Here is a 22669-nt window from a genome sequence, read left to right on the forward strand (position 1 = left end):
GGTTTCGGGTTGTCAGGCAGCGGGCGAGGCGGCGGGCAGCTAGCAGCTGGCGGACGCGACCCGGAGGCGGTGGGGGTGCGGCTGGGCCATGCCCGGTGGCGCGGCCTGAGCCCCTCCACCTGCTGCAAGCATGAAGGACAGCGGGGACTCCAAGGACCAGCAACTCATGGTGAGACCCTTTTAGACCCTCCTCCCCACCCCGCTCCGTGGTCTACTTCAGTAGGCCTCCGGCGACAGAGAGTCCTGTCCCCTCGCCGCCACCCCGCTGAGAGGACAGGCAACGGCCAGGGCCGGGACTCTTCAGAGCAACTTTCCCCAAGTCCTGCAGGATGGGTGTCAAGAAGGGACCATGGCCTTTTTAGACTTTCCTGAGCCTGAAAATTACCCCAACTTCAACCCCACCCCCACCTTTCCACCCTCCCATTGGGAGATCCCGCCCCCAAAGCGTATGCAGATGAATCTCGGCTCTCTCATCCAGAAATGTCAGGGGCAGGGAGGGCTTGACCTAACTGCCCCCAGAAGGAAGGTGGGGGTTTCCCAGTTAACCAGAGGCTGCTCCAGCCCTGGTGAGATCAGGAGTTTAAAGGGATTTGGGGATCACCAGTAGGAAGACAAGGGCCCCTGGTGTCAGGATGGGGCCCGGAGTGCCTGGTTCTTGGGCTACAACACAGATGCTGTCCAAGTCCGGATTCGAAGTATTTCAGAGAAGTGTTAGATGGCCCCACAGAACCCTGGGGCCTGGGACAGATGGGGAGGTGAGAGTGGGGGCTGTGGAGGGGAAGGTGGAATTCCTGATCATCAGTGGTGCCTGGGCCAGAGCAACAAGGGAGATGACTCAGTGACCTCGAGGCCACCACTAGGCTGTGGGTGGGTGGGTGTCTCTCTCAGCAAGCCCCTTCCTCATCCCCTAATTTTTGAGATCTGGGGAAGGGCCCTCATCACCAGAAGGTGGGCAGTAAGGTAACTGGAGGATAATGGTGCTCCCAGAGTCCCCTACCTCTCAAGGGTGGGCTTGCTTCTCTGAAGAGGAGCCTCGGCTCCAGCCCCCAAGCAAGCCCTGGGCTCTAGGACATCCTCTCTGGCTTTTTAGAATGTGTCTCTTTGAAAATCATTGGCCTTGGCATGTATTGTGTGCCCTGGGGGGCAGGGATGAAGGGTCCTCCCCTCCCACCAGTGGAATTTGGCTGAAGATGCCACTAAAGGTGACCCATCAGGCAGTGTAGGTCCCTCTGAAAGTGCCTTTTTTTGTTTTGTTTTTCTTTTTTTGAGATGGAGTTTCACTTTCTCACCCAGGCTGGAGTGAAGTGGTGCGATCTCAGCTCACTGCCCCCCAAATTCAAGCGATTCTCCTGCTTCAGCCTGCCGAGTAGCTGGGATAACAGGCATGCACCATCATGCCCAGCTAATTTTTGTATTTTTAGTAGAGATGGAGTTTCGCTGTGTTGGCCAGGCTGGTCTCGAACTCCTGACCTCAGGATCCGCCCACCTCGGCCTCCTAAAGTGCTGGGATTACAGGCATGAGCCACCACGCCAGGCCTGAAGGAGTCTTCACTCAGCCAGAGGGCCATTCGTTCTACCCCCACACCCAGCAGCTGTTTCCCTCTGATCAGCAGAAGACATGCTCCCCACTCCACCCTGTTCTTTAGGGAGATCCATGCACAGGATGAGACCCATTTCACACTGGCTGGAGGACAGGCAGTTGTGGGGGCTCTAGGTGACACTCTCCTCGGCATGGGAACGTGGTCACAGGCTGTTGGGATGATGGGAGACATTCCCGGCTCCATCCCACCTACCAGGCCTCATCCCAGAGCCGTGCCTGCATCTGCCCCTGCAGCACATAATTCACGGAAACACAGAGAGGCTGCTCCAGTGCCAGGGCGCCAAGTTCAAGCCCAGGGGAGCTGTGAGTGTTTTATTTGGGAGTGAGGCTGAGGCAGGCTGAAGGAGCAGATGGCTCTCTTCCCTCGGGCTCTCCCGGAGGCCAGGGCTCCTGGGGAGACTCATCCACTCAGACACAGTCCAACACTCTGTGGACCTGCTGCCCTCTGACCTGGGCAGAGTTTTCCTTAGGACAAAGGAGGCCTGAGATGGCTGAATACTAGAGAAGCCAGGGGCTTGCCTGGGGTCTCTCTGAGGCCCAGCATGGTCCTCTCCCTCTAATCCCAGGGGCTTGGTTTTCCCTCCCAGGTGGCGCTTCGGGTCCGGCCCATCAGCGTGGCAGAGCTGGAGGAAGGAGCTACCCTCATCGCCCATAAAGTGGATGAGCAGGTATGCAGGGGTCTGCAGCAGGAGCTGCAGGGCAGAGGTCTGCTCAGATGGCTCAGCTCACCTGGTGAGGGCAGAAAGGGCCCCTGTGGCTTGCAGCACCATCCTTCCTCTACTCACTGAACTCTTGGCTGTGCTGTTGATGACACCACCAAGGAAGCCGGGGGCTCTTCTTCCAGGAAGCCTTCCTAGATTGATCCAAGCACAACTGGGAGCTTCCCTAGCCTGGATGGGCCCTGATCCTTTACCTTTCATATGCTCATTGCTTGACTTTCCCACCCTAATATGCCTGCTACCCACAGAGCACATATATATATGGTCGAGAGCTAAAGCTCGCCTCTAGGGTGTTACGTGTGGCAAAATCCTTGGCTCTCTGTTTGCAATCTTGGTCCTCATGTCACCAGGATGAGGAAGGCAGGGCACACAAGGCAATAAGTGTTTATCAAGTACCAGCAGCATGCTGGGTACTGTGCTAGAAACTGGGAAACTGTGGTGAACAGAAAAGGCCCTGTCCTTTCTCCATTACCTTAAGTCTAGTGTGGAGAGATGAGGCATTCTTCAAAGAATTGCATCACAAACAAACATGAGTTTGCAGCTAACAAGGGCTGCAAAGAAATGCTTAGTGGCATGAGAGTAGGTAAGAAGGGGATACGACCTAAACCTGGAGGTCAGGGAGGGCTTCCTTAAGAAACTGTGCTTGACACTTTGGGAGGCCAAGGAGGCCGGATCACGAGGTCAAGAGATCAAGACCATCCTGGCCAACATGGTGAAACCCAGTCTCTACTACAAATACAAAAAATTAGCTGGGTGTGGTGGCACGTACCTGTAGTCCCAGCTTCTCAGGAAGCTGAGGCAGGATAATCGCTTAAACCCAGGAGGTGGAGGTTGCAGTGAGCCGAGATCACGCCATTGCACTCCAGCCTGGGTGACAGAGCGGGACTGTGTCTCAAAAAAAAAAAAAAAAAAAAGAGAAAAAAAAAACCAACTGTGCTTGAGCTGAAAACATAAGGGGTGAAGAAGAGGTCATTAGTAGCGTGCATGAGGGGAGAAATGTTGACCTGAGGGGCTTGCACGTGCAAAGGGCCTGTGGTGAGAGGGACCGGGATGCAACTGGGTAGCTGAGAAAAGGCCAGAGTGGCTCAAGCAGGAGAGAAAGGGGCAAGAGGTGTGAATGGGCTGGGCCAAGCCACATACTCTGTAGACCATGGCCAGGATGTTTGTTTGGGTTGGCAGTTGAGGACTCGTGCTGGGATGTGCACAGCCACAGTGGTGGGGGCAACAGGGGTGGGCTTCGTGCCCAGGTAGGAGCATCGTGCTGGTAGGATGTGCTAATGGCTCAGAGAAGTTGGGTGGCACTGTACAATGCAGAGAAAGGCACATGTGAGCACCTGATGGGCCTGGGCTCAGGTCCCACGGGCTGGACTCATGAAGCCCCGGGCCCAGGATAAGCAAACCAGAGGCAGATGGCACACTTCCAATGCCTGCTTGCCTCTGGGCTCCCCAGGGACAGGGGCCCACTCAAGCCTCTCTCTTCAGCAGTGATGGTGGAACTGTGGGCGCAGTAGAGCCATGGGTAGCAGCGTCCTCATTTCTTTGCCCATATTCCTTCTTGGAAAAGGGTGGGCTTCCTCAAAGACCTTGGGGAAAGCAGGGGATGACTGGGAAGACCCCGTCTAAATGGGTCAGACCCAGCTGGAGCAGAATGAATGCACATAAACAGTGGTTCGAGGAGATTCTGCCATTTGCCAGCTGTGCAGCCTGGGGGGTTGCTTCCAGGAGCTTCAGTTGCCTCATGTGTAAGTGGAGACGGACGTCATGATGGCTTCTTTAGAGGGTCTTTGTAGGCTAATGTACGCACATGCTTACCCAGTGCTTGGCACGTAGGAAGAGTTTCATAGATGTCAGTTATCAACGTCTGTTAGAGACTGAAATTCCCCAGGGCTGCTGGATCGGCTCAGGAGAGGAGTCATAGAGTTCAGGAGGAGAAACCTCCTTCCAGGCGAAGCCACTGTGTTTGTCCAACTTGTCCCGAAGACATCAGGTCCTCGGGGTTGGGACAATGCTGACTCTCTCTCTGCTACTCCTGGCTCCTGGCCTGCGTGGGGGCTGCTAAATATTAACTGGTGCTGATGGAAACGCTCCCTGTCAAGGGGACAGCCCATTGTGTGCCCACACACGGCAAACACTGGTTCCTTTCTATCCCTGCGTGTGGAGCCGGAGGGGCTCCCTCTCTGGGTCTGGCCTAATCCAGCCAAGATACGCCTCCACTGCCTCCACCTCCAAGAAGGCCTCTGAGCTGGGCGGTTCTAACAGGGCTGCTCCTTTGTCAGCTGGAGGTGCAGAGAGTCTTGTCTGGGCTGGCACTGAGGAGGGCTCTCCATGCAAACTCCCTGTGGGCTTCTGGCCCTAAGCTCCTTCTGTCCCCAGTGAGTTCAAAGATTGGCTTGCACGAGGGATCCAGCCCAGCCCTTCTAACGGAGGACTGTAGTTTAGGAGCAGCCGTAACCGCCAGGCTGGGACCATCCTAATAACAAACACTGTCCCTCTGACAAATAAATGCCTGGCGAGTAGGAGACAAGATACATGAACCCAGGAAGCAAAATGGACATGGACCCCCCTTACCCTTGTCCCCGACCTGAACAGTTCCCCCACCTCCTGACCTTCACCCGACACTAGTGACCCCACAGCTTGCCCACAGCCCTGGCCCAGAGGGAGGCTTGGGGGTCCAGTCCTCGTCAGCTTCACTGATGGGGCCAGCTGGCCCGTCGAAGCTCTGTCCTTCCTCCTAAGGCCTGGAGGCCCCATGGACAGGTGGGTGTATTTGGGAGCTGAGCCAGGACATGTTTGTCCTGAGTGGGGAGAGGTGGACTGGGGACACAGAAACCCGCTGGGCTGGGCCACTGTGAGGGGTCCTAGGATAGCCTTCTTTAGTCTACGCATTGTTCTCCTGGGGACACTTCGAATGAGGGAGATTGTGGCAACAAGGCTTGGCAGAAGGGGACATTCCCACAGGTGGAGAGTCCTCTGGGAGAGGAGCCCAGGGTGCTTGGATTCTGGGGAAGGTGGAGTTTGGATTTGGATTTTTTTTTTTCTTGAGATGGAGTCTTTGTCACCTAGGCTGGAGTGCAGTGGTGCAATCTTGGCTCACTGCAACCTCCGCCTCCTGGATTCAAGCGATTCTCCTGCCTCAGCCTCCCATGTAGCTGGGATTACAGGCGCGTGCCACCATGCCCAGCTAATTTTTGTAATTTTAGTAGAGACGGGGGTTTGCTATGGTGGCCAGGCTGGTCTCGAACTCCTGACCTCAAGTGATCCACCCACCTCAGCCTCCCAAACTGTTGGGATTACAGGTGTGAGCCACTGTGCCCAGCCGGTTTGGATTTTTAATGGGGATCGTCCAGGTGCCTTGGAAGGCCAGTGATTCCAGGACCCCATTCAATTCCATTAGTAGTCACAATACCTTCTTTAGAGGGTCCCTGTGGCTAAGGTAGGCACAGTGCATAACACAGTGCCTGGCACATGTCTTCGTAGGGGTTAATAAATGTGAATGTGTCTCAAGGGCTGAAATATGGGATGGTTTCGGGTCCCAGAGGTAAACAAAACCTGGCCCTTGAGCCTTCCTGCTCCCTCTTCCTGTGTCAGAGCGCTCAAGACAGTTCCCAAATGAACACCTCATTTGGGAGTGTGTGTGTGTGTGTGTGTGTGTGTGTGTGTGTGTGTGTGTATTCCTGGAAGTATGGTGGGAGCTCCATGTCTTAGTAGCTCCTGGGGTGAGATCAGACCCTAATGCGTAAACACAGGAAGTGGGGAAGCACCAGGTGGGCCTGGTTTAATTTACCTCTGGGGCCCCAGAGGAGCCAGGGACAGCCTGAGAGGCTGGTGGGGCCCCAGCGTTCCAGGTGGGGGAAAAAGCTACAGATCAAACAGCCTCCTCCTCCATCCCCCATCCCTCCCAAAGCGTGCAGCCCATGGACCCTCCTCCTAGCTCTCCCAGGCTGTTTGTCTGCAGGAGTTAAGTCAACTGACCATGTGTATGTCCCATCATTAGCAATTACCTGCTACCACCTGCCTCTGCTCCCGGGGTGCTGTAGAGCCAGGTAAGGGCTCCCACCAGGCCTAGCTGTGGGGCCTAGGCCAGGAGGGCTGGGTGAGGGTGAGAAAGGAAAGAGGAGCGAAGGCAGAAGGGCCACCGGGGGAGATCTGGCCACACAGTGCGACTCCTGGGATGGAAAGGAGAAATGTAGGCAAGAGGAGCCCTGGGCTTCCGAGAACGGAGGCTATACAGCCTGGGACTCGGGAACCAGAGCACCCAGGATTTCTCAGCCCTGCCACGTCCTGGCCGCATACTGGTGGGCAAGTTGAAACTCTGCTTCCTCATCAGAAGACAGGAGAACAGGAAACCTGCCCCACCCACCCTGAGAGCTGTCGAGAGGATTAAAGGAGATAATGTAAGGGGGAGCGCAGCCACGCAACTGGGAGACTGTTGGGAAAGATAAATAAAGTATAAGGTGACAGATGTCAGCTGCCTGAGCCTGGGAGTGCTGCGGGAGCAGCTGTCTTTAGCCCACCTGCCTGCCTGGGGGCAGTGAGGTGGGAAACTCCCTGCACACTGACCATCTGGACGCTTCTTGGCCCTGTTTCCCCAAAGAGCTGAGCTGGTGGAGAGTCGCTGGGGGAGGGGGTCAGGATTCTTTACCTCTCCCCGCTTAGCCACCCGCCTGTGTCCCCAGCCCCTCCCAGCCCCAGGCAGCCACTAAAGTACTATCCATCTCCATATTGCCCCTTCTGGACATTGAATTGAATGGAATCACGCAGTATGTGGTCCTAATTTTCTTTCTTTTTTTTTTTTTTTTTTTGAGACACAGTCTGGCTGTCATCCAGGCTGGAGTGCAGTGGCGCTATCTTGGGTCACTGCAACCTCTGCCTCCTGGGTTCTAGTGATTTTTCCGTCTTAGCCTCCCGAGTAGCTAGGATTACAGGTGTGTGTCACCACATGTGGCTACTTTTATATTTTTAGTAGAGATGGGTTTCATCATGTTGGTCAGGCTGGTCTCAAACTCCTGACTTCAAGTGATCCACCCGCCTTGGCCTCCCAAAGTGCTGGGATTACAGGCGTGAGCCACTGTGCCTGGCTGGTCCTAATATTTTTGAAGTTCAAGTTCATTCACATTATAGCTCCTATCAGAACTTCACTCCTTTTTTGGTGGGGGGATGGGGGTCTCACTTTGTCACTGCCACGTTGAATTCCTGGGATCAAAGGATCCTCCCACCTCAACCTCTTGAGTAGCTGGGACTATAGGCACATGCCACAGTGCCCAGTTGATTTTTTAAATTTTTAGTAGAGATGTGGTCTGGCCATCTTGCCCAGGCTGGTCTCAAACCCCTGGGCTCAAGCAATCCTCCTGCCTTGGCCTCCCGAAGTGCTGGGATTGCAGGTGTGAGCCACTATATCCAGTCACCTGAACTTCACTCCTTTTGCTGGCTGAATAATGTTTGAGGTGTGGATTCGCCATGTTTTGTTTATCCTTTCATCAGTTGATGGGCATGTGGGTTGTTCTCACTTTTTGGCTCTTGTGCATAATCCTCTAGGTTGCAAGGATCCTTACACTCAGCATCTGGATGGATACAAGGAAGGGTGCTTGTTAACCTGCAGATTTATGGGCCCATTTCCCCACAGATTCTGACTCTGTGCCTGTGAGAAGTGCCTGAGAATCTGCATTTTATAAGCTCCCTGGGTGACTCAGGTGAAGGTATCTGCAGACCCTTTGAGAGACACAGCCCTAGTATATTCTTGGTTATACACACTCCCCATCCTAAGCCTCCAGGTCTCAGAATCCTATAGCCAGGCGGGGATCTGACCAGGACATCGGCCAGGTGTGGCTGTGTCCTAAGCAGCCAGCTGGGCTTTGGTGGCTTTATGAGCTCAGCAGGGTCAACTTTGGCCTTCTCCATCCAGCCTGAAGGCTGACAGGCCCCACGGACACCCTTCCTGGGATCAACGTTGCCTTTATTGAGGACTCCCAGGATGATATGTTTACAACTAGAAACATGGCCAGCAACAAACTCTCCTTTAAAGAAAAAAAAAAAAAAAAAAAAACCAGAAACAGCCTTACAAGGCCTAGAATCAGGATTTGTTGTGGTTTGTTTTTACCCATAAGAATGAAGGGGCTGTGGCCTGGCTCCCTGGGCTGCAGACAAAGCCAGAGCCAGATTATCTGCTGAGGCTTCCTGAGTAGGATACGGGTGTTGGTATAATATGATTTCTCCTCTCAAGGCTACAGCCCTGTTGGTCCTCCTGACTTCCAACCGGGAAAAACTTGAAGCCCAGAGAAGTGTTGGAGCTTCCTAAAAGTCACACAGCAATGTCAAACTGAGCCTCATTTGTGGCATCCCCTCCCTTGGAGATTTTTGCCACTAGCCTTGGAGGCTGCAGGAGGAATGGTCTAAGTCAGTGGTTCTCAACCGGGGCAATTTTGCTCCCAGGAACATTTGGCAGTGTCACAACCGGGGGAAGGGTGCGACTGGCATCTAGTGGGTAGTGGCCAGGGATACTGCTCAACATTCTACAATGCACAGAACTGCCCCCACAGCAAAGAATGATCCAGCCCAAAATATCAACAGTGCCAAGCCTGAGAAAGCCTCGTCCGTGCTCAGCCATTTGGAGGCCAGAAAGAATCCTGTTAAAACTGCAAAGCTGATAAATGCAGCTGCAGCCTAGTAGTGTGACATGCTTTGTGCAAAGTATTTCTCACCTAGGAGATGCTTGGGATGAGCCTGGTCCCCTGATGGGGACACAGCTTATGGATGAGACCTCCTCTCCCTGGCCTGAGGCCCCCACTTCCCTACGGGATCTTGAGTTTCCAGGCTAAAGGACTCCAACTCCGTCTGGAACTCTGGAAAGGTCAAAATCTGCATTGAACTAAGAGCAGGGCTGGGAGAGGAGGCCGTGGAGGTGGGGTCTCAAGCCAAAGCCTCTGCTGAGTTGGGAGCCTGGAGCTGCAGCGGCAGATGGGCTTGGAGGGACAAAGCTCTGGCATGAAGCTGCCCGCCTCCCACGTGAGCAAAGTTGCCATTGAAACCTCCCAGAGACAGGCGCCCAGTATGAGCATGAGAATGCATTCCCCGGGAGGCTGTGAGAGAGAATGCCCACGCTGAGCCCACCTGCATAAGGCTCGGGGAGGAGCTGGCTGAAGCCCCACCTGGGGTGTGGCAACACTCAGCTCCCTATGGCAGGTGAGCCTGCCTTGGATGTTGTATTAGTTTGCAAGCTGCTGTAGCAAAATGCCACACACTGTGTGGCTTCAGCAATAGCCACTTACTGTCTCACAGTAGGTGGAAGTCCACAATCAACATGGCAGCAGGGAAGGCTTTGCTCCAGGCCTCTCTCCTTGGCTTTATGCTTATTTATTTATTTATGAAACAGAAGCTCACTCCCTGACTCAGGCTGGATTGCCGTGGCATGATCTCTGCTCACTGCAACCTCTGCCTCCTGGGTTCAAGCGATTCTCATGCCTCAGCCTCCCAAGTAGCTGGGACTACAGGCGTGTACCACCACGCCCAGCTAATTCTTGTACTTTTAGCAGAGATGGGATTTTGCCATGTTGGCTAGGCTGTTCTTGAACTTCTGACCTCCCAAAGGTCGTGATCCACCTACCTTGACCTCCCAAAGTTCTGGGATTACAGGCGTAAGCCACCATGCCTGGCTCCCTTTGTCTTTAGATGAGCATCTTCTCCCTGTGTCTCTTCCTAGCAGCTTCCCTCTATGCAGATCTGTGCCCAAATTTCCCCTTTTCATAACGACACTCGTCATAGTGGATAAAGGGCCCCCCTACTCCAATATGACCTCATCCTTCCTCAACTGATTACACCTGCAACAACCCCATTTCCAAATAAGGTCACATTCTAAGGCACTAGGCATTAGGGCTTCACAACATGAAATCTGGGGGGGACACAGTTCCACTTCTAACAAGCGGGTGCTCCCCACAGCCAGGCAGCTGTTTGTGCACTCATGCCCTTGGAGAAGCATGGTGGGTAGGCTGGGTTCTGAGACCCACAGCTCTGAATCTGCCCAGCTCTGCACTTCGCAGTGAGGCTTTGGGTAATTTACTTAACCCAACTGATCCTCATCTCCAGGAAAGCGATAATAAGAGTGCCCTCTCTTTTTTTATTTGTTTGTTTTTGTTTTTTTGAGATGGAGTCTCGCTCTGTCACCCAGGCTGGAGTGTGATGGCACAATCTCGGCTCACTGCAACCTCTGCCTCTCAGGTTTAAGTGATTCTCCTGCCTCAGTCCCCCAAGTAGCTGGGACTACAGGCGCATGCCACCATGCCTGGCTAATTTTTGTATTTTTAGTAGAGACGGGGTTTCGCCATGTTGGCCAGGCTGGTCTCGAACTCCTGACCTCAAGTGATCTGCCCACCTCAGCCTCCCAAATTGCTGGGATTACAGGCGTGAGCCACCGCACCCGGCAAGAGTGCCCACTCTTAAGCTGTCAGGGAAAACACACGCCAAGCTCTTGGCACTGTGCCTGGCACAATCACCACTCCCCACAAACGAAAGCTTTATTCAACAAACGTCCCTTGGATATCTGCTGTGTGCCAACCAGGGGGGGTTTTAGAGGGAGGCTCAGAGGATGTAGAGGAGTCTCCCTGAGTAGGGACTGCATGTGCTCACGGGGTGGGGGGTGCCTGGGTGGGTGGGGCACGCGTGTGCTGGCCTCTGTGGATGCACACATCAGTTCTTGGATCTGTGCAGTGAAGATCCTTGGCACGTTGAGTGGAAGGTGAAGCTCCAGCGCTCTCTTCCCGACCCAGTGTTTCTCACAAGAAACCCCAGTGATCTGAGCTGAGAACCAGTGCCACAGCCTGCCCATCGCCTCTTTGCCTTGCTCATGTAATTGTCCAAAATTCTCTCTCCACTCCACCTCTCTCATTCTTTAGGACTCAATGCTAGTGCCACCTCTTCCAGGAAGTCTTCCTCTAGGGGTAGGATTAGGTGCCTCCCTGTGCTCTGGCACTTTCCTGGTTATTGACATGATCCTTGAGTGTCGGAAGGCAGGAAACCTGGCCTCCCTTTGCACTCTGTCCCTGAGACCTTGCTCAGCAAGCATGTTGACCTGGCCTGAGCACCCCATGCTGGTCTCTCTGGCAGCTTAGAGCACCTGTCCCCACCCCTCCCCAGCTCAGCTCTGGCTCACCTGGCGGAGGGGCACAAGGGCTCCATTGTGTGCTAGAGGGGACAGGAATAGGGTGATGCTCTCGAGGGTGGGGTGGGGGCTGGAGCCCAGACAGATGGAACCCAGACAAAGCCCTCTTTAAGCGGGGATCATGGCAGCTGTGCTGACAGTGTACTACAGGAGCCTGGTTAGCTAAAGGAACCAAATGCCCAGGACGCTGTGAACTTGGCAGTGTCTGGAGGTTGTATGAAGGTCATGGGTGGGATGGGCATTGGTGCATGCCACTCACCCTCCCTAGTGCTGAAGGCCCCCCTCCCAGAGGGTGCTCGTGAGGCCACTGGTCCTGCCCATGTCCACAGGAACACTGGCATTGGGATGAGAGCAGGAGCAGCTGGCTAGGTTCTGGTTGTGTCCCATGGGGACCTGTACCGGGGAACTCAGAGCCAGGTTTTACCTTCAGTCGGGTCTGACACTAGAGCAGGGCTCATGCTGCTAGCTTTGGGGCCTGGGACAGGGGCCAGATCCTAGAAGAGGCTCACTGTGACCACCTAGCTTCTGGCCAGCTGACAGGGAGCCTGAGTGAGTGGCCTCATTCTTTTCCCCGCACAAAGCCCCCTGGTCCATCCTATCTAGAGCCCTCTCCTGTAACTGGCTGACCTGAAATCCCATCTGATTGGGAAAGACTTCCAAATGAGGCTGCCAGGGTCAGGCCTCCTGGAAAGCCGCCTCCCTCTTCCCTCCTCCACTGAGAATCCCAGAAGGGGCCTTGCCAGATACCTGATGGTCGTAGGTTAGTTTTGATGCATTGAGCACAGGTATGAACCTATCCCAGGAGTCCAGGTGGTGAAGGAAGGGGGTTTGACCCAGGGCACATGTATAATGCTGGGGGAGTCTGGTGGGAGCCCCAGGGCTGTCATCCTCCTGGGACTGGTCATCCTAAATCCGCAAGCTCAATCTGGTGGACCCAGAGGGACCCACGAGGATCTCCTGGATCCACGGAGCCCAGCTGTGCTCACAGCTCTGCTGCCTGCTGCCCCCTCACCAGCCTCTCCTCACCCCGGAGCAGCCACCCCTCATGCCTTGTCTGTTCCCAAGCCCTTTTTGGGACTGCCACCAGCCCTGTCTCCCCTGCTGACCCAGGAAGGGAGCATAGCCCCTGTCTCTGCTTCCATGGGGCACCCCTATGACAGCCCACCCTCCTCAGTGCCCTGCCCACTGGTAGGACTCAGTTTACCTCCTTGGACAGTATCTTATCCCCAGTTGAGTTAGGTAGGGCTAATGCACACTGTGGGTGTTGGGGTTTCCTGGAATTACAGGAACTACTGAGGGATGAGGCAGGAACTCCCCTACCTGCCCCATCCCACAAGGCCCCTCGTGGGAGTAGGGGTGGAAGTGTGTGCGTGAGAGGCAGTTTAGGAGGGTAGCCGGAGTGCCAGCTGGGACCCAGACTGCCAGGCCCCAGTCCTGGCTCCGCCATTTCCTGGCAGCATGACTTTGTGCCTCAACTTCCCCATCTGAGAAGAATCATCATGATGATTCAAACTGAAGTGCTCAGTCACGATGATCCATTGTGATTATGTGCTGGGAGGAGGGGGCTGGGAATGAAGGCTGCCCATGCCCTACCTCCCTCGCCCCTTTCCCTCCCACTGAAAGAGGGGACCGATGAGACACCCATTCCCTACCTCCCTCGCCCCCTTCCCTCCCACTGAAAGAGGGGACGCATGAGATGCCCATGCTGGCTGAGGCTGCTGTCACGCACTCCATTCAGCACCCATGGCCCCAGGGAGCATCCTCCCTTCTCATGAAGAGCACGGTGGTGGCTCATTTTCCCCTGGCTGTCACAAGCCAGGACCCCAGGGAGCCCAGGCGTCCCCAGGCACAGAGCAGCATTTAGAGACGCCAGCTGCCTCTCAGGGGGCACCTCCACAGTGCAGTGGTTGGGGGTGGTGCATGAGGACACGGACTATGGTCCAAAGGGACCTCAGGCAGGTACAGGGCCCATGGAATCCCAGTGACTTTCTCCACGGTGAGGGTGGGGTTGTGGGTCTTGACTTGATGGTAGAGTCATGGGTGCGGGGAACAGGTGGCCACTCTCAGTCTCCACCTCTGCCCTCTTAACAGCCCCTTGAACAAAGACTGTTGAGCTCTCGGCACATGCCCAGAGCTGTGCCCAAGCACATTACACATTGTTCCAGGGTCTTCCCAGCCCTGCAGGTGGATCATGCTGCTGTCCCATCTGACAGAGGAGGAGACAGAGGCTCAGGCAGGTTACACCAGGCCCAACCGCCAATAAGAGGTCACAGGGGCCTCAGTGACTACCCTGATTCTCCTCTACTGCCCCTGATCCTCTCATCCTAAATCCTCTAAACTCAAGCCCTCCCACGCATCTTTGAATGTCTCCCATCATTTCCATGAATCTGGCATTGTCTCTATCCCCACCCATACCCTAGACTAGGGCCCCCAGCAAGGACACAGCCTCCTTCCTCTGCATCTCTGCATAGAGCTCGGGACAAGGCTGAGTACACAGCAAGTGCACAGGGGCAGAGGCAGGGGCAGAGTGGAGCAGGCCCTGAGATAGTTCTAGAAAATGGGCCCCTTAGTTACCTTTGGAGGAGGGGAAGAACCCAGCCGGGACCCTTCTGTGTCTCAACACACATGCCAGCAGGTGCACACACACACACACACACACCCACACACACACACAGTGCTGCCACTCCTGCCCTGCAGGGAGGGGAGCCCCAGCTGGGAATGGCCCACCCGTGCCCTGTCCTGGCTGCCAGCCCAAGCCCCTCTGCCTCCCCTTCCACTCCCAGCTCAGGCTCAAAGCTGCAAAGGGCCACTGGAGCAGTTCCCTCACAGCCCTCTCAGCCGCGAGCGGAGCTCCCCAGGCCCAGCGTGCTGACCTCATCCCTCACCCAGCTGCCTGCAGCTCTTTGCCCTGTCCCAGGCTCTGCTCTGGAGGGGTGAGGCAGGGAAGGCAGGGCTGTAGTGAGGTGGACAGGAGTCAGTGGACTTTGAACTCAGAGCCTGGTTGGCACCCTGGGTCTCCCCTTGCTGATGTGTGACAACCTGTGGGGTGTGACTCCTTTGGACCCTGATTTCCTCATCTGTAAGGTGGGAGTCATAGCTGGCCTTAGCCTGGGGTCATAGCTGGGGTTAAAAGAGACTGTGTGAGGCCGGGTGTGGTGGCTCATGCCTATAATCCCAGCACTTTGGGAGGCCAAGGCTGGCGGGTCACTTGAGGTCAGGAGTTTGAGACCAGCCTGGCCAACATGGAGAAACCCCATCTCTACTGAAAATACAGGTGGCACGCGCCTGTAGTCCCAGGTACTTGGGAGGCTGTGGCAGGAGAATCACTGAACCCAGGAGGTGGAGGTTGCAGTGAGCCGAGATCACACCACTGCACTCCAGCCTGGACAACGAGCAAGATTCTGTCTCAAAAACAAATAAATAAATAAAAGAGACTGTATGTGTGGGTGCTTGCAACAGGTCCTGATACAAAATGAGCACTGATAGATGCTGCCCATTCTTCTGTTGCCCTCTTTGGCAGAGACAGCATGGGGGGTGGTGTTGCAGTGAGGGGCAGGCTCCCAGGGTCTGGGCATGTGGTAGCCTGGGCATCACCTGCGTGTGCTCTGCTCCCCTGGGGCTGCACCAGCCTTGCAGAGGCAATTGCTCGTTGTCAGGAAGGTGTCCCCTTTGAGCATCCAAGGCCAGGTGATGGCGAGCTTGACCCGACATGGGAAAGCTGAAGATGACAGGAATGGGCTCTGGCTCTGAGAGCTACCTCCAGTGGGACCTGGGCCCTGGACTCCGGCCTGTGGCCCCTCCCATCTCTTGCCCACGTCCTGAGGTGACAAAGGCTAGGGTCAGAGCCCAGAAGGGCTTTGTTAACTCTGATCGACAAAGGGGTTAACTTTGTTAACCTTCCTGAGGGTTGACCTTATGGGGGCCCGGGGATCCCAGGTGACCATGGGCCTCCCTCCGGGGACCTTTGCAGATGGTGGTTCTCATGGACCCAATGGAGGATCCCGACGACATCCTGCGGGCACATCGCTCCCGGGAGAAGTCCTACCTGTTCGACGTGGCCTTTGACTTCACCGCCACCCAGGTGAGGGAGGGCCTGGGCTGGAGACATGCAGGAGCCCCTCCCCACCCTCAGCCCCACTCAGGAGGGGCCCTCCAGGGCCCCTGCCTTTGAACCTCAGCCTCCACTCTACCTGCTCACCCTCTGTTCCTTGAGCATTCCCCATTCAGGAAGGTTCTCATGCACACAAGGCACACACACCCGGCCTCCTGCACGGACGCACTGGAGTTGGCACTCAAACACCACCCTACACGGTACACCTCACTTGGCTCCTCCCGAGCTGGAAAAGGAACTTGAAGGCCATCTGGTGCAGGGAGGACAGGGGCAGAGGGTGGGTTCGGCAAAGCTGACACCCTCCTCGGGGACCCCCATCTCGCCCATCTGCGGGACGCTCCCAGGAACAGATGTGATGCATCCTCAGGGCTGGGGGCCAGGAGCCAGCTGTGCAGGGAGGCGTCTCAGGTGTCCTGGGCTCTCTTTCAGCCTGGCGTCCCCCACCGTGAGTGTAAGCAGAGACATCCCCTCCCCCACCCTCCACCCCCACTTATCTTGGGGCTGGGGCTCCAGGGACAGAAACCTCTCCTATCAGAGGTCAGGACAAGCCAGTGGGTGCCTATGCTATGCCCCGCCTGTGTCCCGGCCCCTGACAGGCTTCCTTCCTCACAGGAGATGGTGTATCAGGCCACCACGAAGAGCCTCATCGAAGGCGTCATCTCAGGCTACAATGCCACTGTCTTTGCCTATGGCCCCACAGGTGAGGGGAATGCCCAGACCGTGGGTGAGGACTGCAATGCCCCTGTAATCCCCGTCATCCTCCAACTAGTCTGACCCCAACTGGGGCAGGAATCCAGGATGTGGTCGCTCCAAATCTCACCCAGGGCCCTCCAGCCCCAGAGGCCCCATCCCGAGCCAGGGGCGTCATCCTCCCCGCTCCCCACCACCTCCCTGGCCATCTGAGAGGGCCCAGCCTTGAGGACAAACCCCAGTTTCCAGGAGTGCCTGCCCAGCAAGGCCTCCCTCCCAGCCCCACCCTGGTCACCCTCCACCTTGTTCTGCCCCAGGCTGTGGGAAAACCTACACCATGCTGGGCACAGACCAGGAGCCCGGCATCTATGTTCGGACCCTCAATGACCTCTTCCATGCCATCGAGGAGACCAGCAATGACATGGAGTATGAGGTCTCCATGTCCTACCTGGAGGTGAGTCCCCCAGCCTAGGCTCAGATGGGGCTGGCCTCCCTCCCTGGGGCTGGTCACTGCGCAGCTTCCCAGGGCGCTCATCACTGCTGCCCTCCCGCACGCCTATTGTGAGTTCCACTTTACAAACATCGCAGGCTCATCAGAGAGGTTAGGCAACTAGGCCAATGTCACACAGTAAGCGAGGGAGCGGGGATTCAAACTCAGGACCCTGCAGCTTCAAGGCCAAGCTCCGCCCTGTGCCACACTCGCCACCTCACCATCCTCATGGGCCCATTCCTTAGAGCAGACCCTGTCTGCCCTGCCAGGCTGCCTCCAGCGACTCTGTGTATGTGGGTACAGTGAAAACTGAACATACATGTACAGTCTGGAGCCTATGGGCCTTTGCCACCCAGCCACAGCCTCCTGGTGCCCACCCCATGGGAGTACTATCACCAGACAGTGATGGGATGTCAGGGGCTGGGGAAGCACACAGAGTCCAGAAGAGGTGGGAGGCTGGACTTCATCTGGCTCCTCCGGGAGCTGATAATCTCCTGGGTGACATCTTAAGGAGGCAGTGAGGCAGAGCACCAGCAACTGCTTGCCAACAAGGTGTTGATTCAGCCAGCAAGACTCACTTTATGGGGTGGGGGTGCCCCCAGAAGGAGCACGGGGGTTGCCTAGCAATGAACACGGCTCCTCACTGGGTGGGGGAAGGGGGTTCTGGTCATTGGTCAGGTCCCCACACAACTAGGTCCATGTCACACAGTAAGTGAGGGAGCGGGGATTCACACTCAGGACCCTGCCCGGTGCCCAGCCTGTCTGGAAACGGGTGCTCCTTGGTTTTGAAGCCTCCTGTAACCTTGGCTCCAGCAGCCCAGTGTTTCCTGTGGATGCTGAAGCCCCTGACCCCATAGGAAGGAAAGGGCCTTTCCTCCTAATCAGGGCTCTTCTGAGAAGAGCCTGGGCTCAGGAAGGGTGAACTCTTGTCCCTTTCTTGCTTGAAAGGAAAGGGGACTCGGCCCTGGCCTTGACCTCCTGCCCTTAGTCTCCCTTCCCCCACCCCTCCCCCACCTGTCCCATCAGATCTACAATGAGATGATCCGGGACCTGCTGAACCCCTCCCTGGGCTACCTGGAGCTGCGGGAGGACTCTAAGGGGGTGATCCAGGTGGCCGGCATCACCGAAGTTTCCACCATCAATGCCAAGGAGGTGAGTTTTGTGTGGCCAGCCTGGGGCCACTGAGAGGAAGCTCACTGTCTGAGGGGCAGGAGGGGTGGGGACTGAAGCCAGGGAGCTGCTGCCCACTCAGTTGAGGCTGGGACAGACAGGCAGAACCCTGAGTGGCAGCAAGGAGGGGATTCACACCTGCCCCAATGCCCCCACCACGCTGACCCTGGGAGCGTAACCAGGCAACACTGCCTCTCCATTTGCACAGAGACCCTGACCTCCAGAGAGCCGAGGTCCACCCCAGGCCTCTCAGCACACGGAGCCCAGCCCACCCCAGCCTGCCCTTTCCCAACCGCTCAGACGTAGGACCCTCCCTGCCAGCCCCCTCGGGGATTCCTCTCTTCAGGAGCATCTCCAGCAGTCGCTAAGAGCTGCCTCTCCTCCCTCCCACCCAGATCATGCAGCTGCTGATGAAGGGGAACCGGCAGAGGACCCAGGAGCCCACGGCCGCCAACCAGACGTCCTCCCGCTCCCACGCGGTGCTGCAGGTGGCCGTGCGCCAGCGCAGCCGGGTCAAGAACATCTTGCAAGAGGTGCGGCACGGCCGCCTGTTCATGATCGACCTGGCTGGCTCGGAGCGTGCCTCCCAGGTGAGGCTGGGACCTGGGCTGGGCAGAGGAGGGAGGGTTGACCCAGGCAGCAGCGGAGGGCAGGAACGGTGACTCCTATGCAAGGCCAGCACCACAGGAACAGGGGAGAAAGGTTGGGAGGTGGGGACAGGGACGCTGGCATCTCAGCTTCGTAGGAGTTGGAGCGGGGAGGATGTCGCAGCGAGGTGGAGGGGATGAGTGGAGACTCCCGAGTTAAGGAAGTGAGGAACGTTCCAGAGGAGCAGGGTAGGGGGGAATGGGGTAGGGCATCCCGGGAACAGCCAAGGAGCTCTTGTGGGAAGGGGAAGGAGGATGGGGGTTTCTCCAGGGAAGAAGACTGCGGCTGCCCTAGGGGAGGGATCCGGGAAGGCAATGAATGGGCCCAAAGGAGTAGTTGGAGGCAGGGAGAGACAAGCATCCCCTGACTGGGAGGACTTGGGACATCCTGGGAGAGGACCCAGCCAGTCACATCACGAAGAGGAGAAGGTCCCCGTCACCCATTTCTGGCAGCATCTTTGTCCCCTCTCATGAAGTCCTGCTTGCTGAGCTCTGCAGCCTTGGTGGCAGCACCACCCAGCTGGTGTAGGTCTGGGCTCCCTTGTGCAGGCAATCTTGGGGGTTTAATGGTCACCTGAGCAATGAGGCTGGGTGATGTCACCATTGCTGGCACTGGAACAAATGCAAGGGAAATGACAGCGCCAGAAAGAATGAACAGTCTTTCATCTTTGAACATGTGGGGTTGGATCTGAACAGGGCAGGTTCAAGAAACTCATCCCTCCCTTCCAGTAAAGCCTGGGAGGCTTTCTGGAAGGCACACAGGGGAGAGACCTGGGAGGAGAGAGAGTGCCCTTCAGCCACTGGAGCCAGCTGGTCCCGGCTTCTCCAGGCTGGGCAGAGCCACCTCCTAAGGGGAGCTGCAGGCAGGGCCTCCTCAGCTTTGACATGCTCCTATAGGCCCAAGAAAAGGAGAAGAACCTGCCCTCCGCCACCATGCACATGTGCACGTGCTTCCCTCCTTGCTCCCTGGAGCACCCTCTGGAGCACCTGTGGTCCTGCCGGCTCCCAGCTGAGCTGCCTGGAAAGCAACCTCCCTCCCGTCTCATCCATGGCACTGTGTGTCAGGCTGTGCCACGGCACCTGCCCTGGGGAGAACTGGCCATCTCAGCCCTCCTCAGAGGCTGTCAGCCCATCACTCTTGTTCAGAGGCCTCCGGGTCTCTTAACCTTCTCCAATGCCCTCAATGGCCTTGGCGGGAGGACGTCCACAAGGTCCTTGGGGGTTTATTACCCAGGATCACCAGGTCATTCATTGGTGGGGTGGCTGGGGAGAAACTCAGTCCCCTGCCTCATCAGGCCACACTTGTGCCCTTTGCTCGCCCCCTAGACACAGAATCGTGGGCAGCGTATGAAGGAGGGGGCCCACATCAACCGCTCACTGCTGGCACTGGGCAACTGCATCAACGCCCTGAGCGACAAGGGTAGCAACAAGTACATCAACTATCGCGACAGCAAGCTCACCCGGCTCCTGAAGGTACCAGCCACAGCTGGGCCTGGGCACTGGGCACCAAGGGTGAGGCTGCCAGATTAAACAAATGAAAATACAGGGCACCCAGCTAAATTCCAACCTCAGGATACACAGCAAAATTTATTTTAGTGTAAATATGTCCCAGGAAATATTTGGGATAGTCTTATGCTAAAACAAAGTAATTGTGTATCTGAAATTCAAATTTAACTGGGTATCCTGTATTTTATCTGACAACCCTAACCAAAGGCTGGGCAACGGGAAGGAAAAGGAGCATGTGATACCCCCACCCAGGGCTGTGGGTCAGAGCCGTCTAGATTTGGGGGTGCAGGTGGGCAGTCAGCCTCATGGCCCCACAGGTCTGCTGTTTGGGGGTGGCTTCCTTTGTGCAGGGGTGTCCTTGGCCTTAAATTATAGCAGCATCACTAAGCGCCCACTCCTGGCTGGTCTCTTGAATTCAGTACTTCACTCTATTAGCTCCTTAGGTCTCGTCAACAACTCTGTGAGTTTGAGGGATTACATTTGCAGATGAGGAAACTGAGGCACAACACATTTAGGTAATGTTCCTAAGGGCTCACACTAGTAAGTGCTGGAAGTAGGATCCAGTCAGAGGCCCCCCTGGTCTAATATCAGAGTCACCGCTTACTTAACATTGCCAGCAGCTGCCGTCATGACTGCACCTAGAAGCCGGGAAGGTGGGGACAATTGCAAAAGGACTGACCCCTTAAAAAGCAAGGAAGTCCGGGTGTGGTGGCTCACGCTTGGAATCCCAGCACTTTGGGAGGCCGAGGCAGGTGGATCACCTAAGGTCAGGAGTTCAAGACCAGCCTGGCCACTATGGTGAAACCCCGTCTCTACTAAAACTACAAAAATTGGCCAGGCATGGTGGCAGACGCCTATAGTCCCAGCTACTTGGGAGGCTGAGGCACGAGAACTGCTTGGACCTGGCAGGTGGAGGTTGCCGTGAGCTGAGACAGCGCCACTGCGCTCCAGCCTGGGCGACAGATCAAGACCCTGTCTCAAAAAAGAAAAAAAAGAACTAAAGAGGTGAATGAGCTTTTTTAAGGTTACGCAGCTGGTAATTGCTGGAGCAGGGCTTTCTTTCTCCCAAGCCTCACACCATATGACGCTCAGCAGCCGGGTCCCTTGAGTGTAAAGAGACAGAGAGATTGCACTCGCCAGGGAGGGCATCTTGAACAGCCTGGCAGGAGGAAGGCCTGGGGAGGCAGACCCCGCTGACCACAGCCATCTCCCATCCAGGACTCTCTGGGAGGAAACAGCCGCACAGTGATGATCGCTCACATCAGTCCTGCGAGCAGTGCCTTCGAGGAGTCCCGGAACACCCTGACCTATGCCGGCCGGGCCAAGAACATCAAGACGAGGGTGAGGGCCCCTGGACCGTCCACCAGGACACACCTTCCTGGGCTGAGATTCAAGCCCCTGGGCTGATCCCTGCCACCCCACCCCACTCTCTGGAACCAGCCACTGCTGCACTGGCCTCATTCCCTAGTTGATTGTCACCTGTACACTTTCCCTGCACCTCCAAACCCTGCTCCTCTTCCAGGAAGCCGACAGCTCCCAAGGGTCCCCGCTTCCTCCAGTCCCAGGACTGTGCTCCCCCTGCCTCATCCCCTCTTCTCTTCCCTTCCTCGTCTCCAGATGCTCATTTAGACCTTTGCATTTCCAAAGCACCTCTTCATGATGGTCATCACAGGAGGCAAGCTTCATTGAGCACTTGCTCTGAGCTGTTTCACATGCTACCTCCTTTGATCCTCAAAAAACAGCAGTGTTATTGCTGTTCCCATGTACAGATTAGGACAGCAAGGCTTAAGGAAGTTAAGTGACTTCCCAGCGGGCCAGTGATGGCGCTGAGAATGGAAACTAGATCTGCCCCGTTTCCAAGTCCGTGTCCTCACCTGTCTGTAAGCATGTCGGAACCCTTGCCATCCACTTAGAAATCCATTTCTGCCTGTTCGTGTGTGGAGGAGTGGGAGTGGATTCATGTATGATAGCATGTAGGGACACTTGCCAGCTGCTGCCCTGAGGGCTTTAAGTTTTATTCCAACCCCTCAGTCGGGGACAGGAGACACATTCTTGAAACAGCTCATTGATGGTTCAGAATATTCCTAATAGCAGGTAAATGATGCCAATGGTAGGTGCTGGGGCAAGACAGGAACAGGAGGCGGGGGTGGTCTGGTGGGGTCCAGTGGAACTCTCTGGAGACTGTGAGTGGGACCCTGAAGGCTGGGAGGACATTCCAGAAAGGTGGGAGCAGGGAGGGCACAGGTTCCAAAGGCAGGAAGGGGATGGCGTCTGTGGTGGGTATGGGGAGAGCAGGACAGGTCTTCAACCAGAGTGGGATGTTCATGCAGGAGCGGTGAGCCCAGAGAAAATCAGAGAGATGGGGGTGGCCCTTCAACAATGGGTGGAGGAATGAGGACGTTCCCCGCAGGCATTAGGAAGCCACTGAAGGTTGATGAGATCTAGCAGTGAGTGTGACAGGAGGTTGTGGAAGTGGAGGAAAGGAGGCCATTACTGTCACCCAGAAAGACTGGGGGAGGCAGGGGGAAGAAAGGCCCCGCAGGCAGGCCTCGGTGAGTGCACAGAGGCAGGGCCCGGCACCTGGG

General features: G+C 56.2%; 1 protein-coding gene across 3 annotated transcripts in view; it reads left to right on the forward strand.

The window, feature by feature from the left end:
• Window positions 1-22669, forward strand: part of KIF19 (kinesin family member 19) — a 30149-nt gene continuing 7480 nt past the window's right edge. The window contains exons 1-9 of one of the 3 annotated variants that reach the window (XM_002827792.4): window positions 1-169; window positions 2188-2268; window positions 15441-15551; window positions 16194-16281; window positions 16589-16725; window positions 17788-17913; window positions 18327-18521; window positions 19905-20051; window positions 21303-21425. In XM_002827792.4, the coding sequence (XP_002827838.3) occupies window positions 131-169; window positions 2188-2268; window positions 15441-15551; window positions 16194-16281; window positions 16589-16725; window positions 17788-17913; window positions 18327-18521; window positions 19905-20051; window positions 21303-21425 (1047 nt within the window). In that variant the 5' untranslated portion in view covers window positions 1-130. Of the gene's footprint in view, window positions 170-2187; window positions 2269-15417; window positions 15552-16193; window positions 16282-16588; window positions 16726-17787; window positions 17914-18326; window positions 18522-19904; window positions 20091-21302; window positions 21426-22669 lie in introns of those variants that run through there. The other 2 variants (XM_054535725.2, XM_063718264.1) reach the window with 2 other exon arrangements.

Source organism: Pongo abelii, chromosome 19 (genome assembly GCF_028885655.2).
Source record: "Pongo abelii isolate AG06213 chromosome 19, NHGRI_mPonAbe1-v2.0_pri, whole genome shotgun sequence".
NCBI classification, from domain to species: domain Eukaryota; kingdom Metazoa; phylum Chordata; class Mammalia; order Primates; family Hominidae; genus Pongo; species Pongo abelii.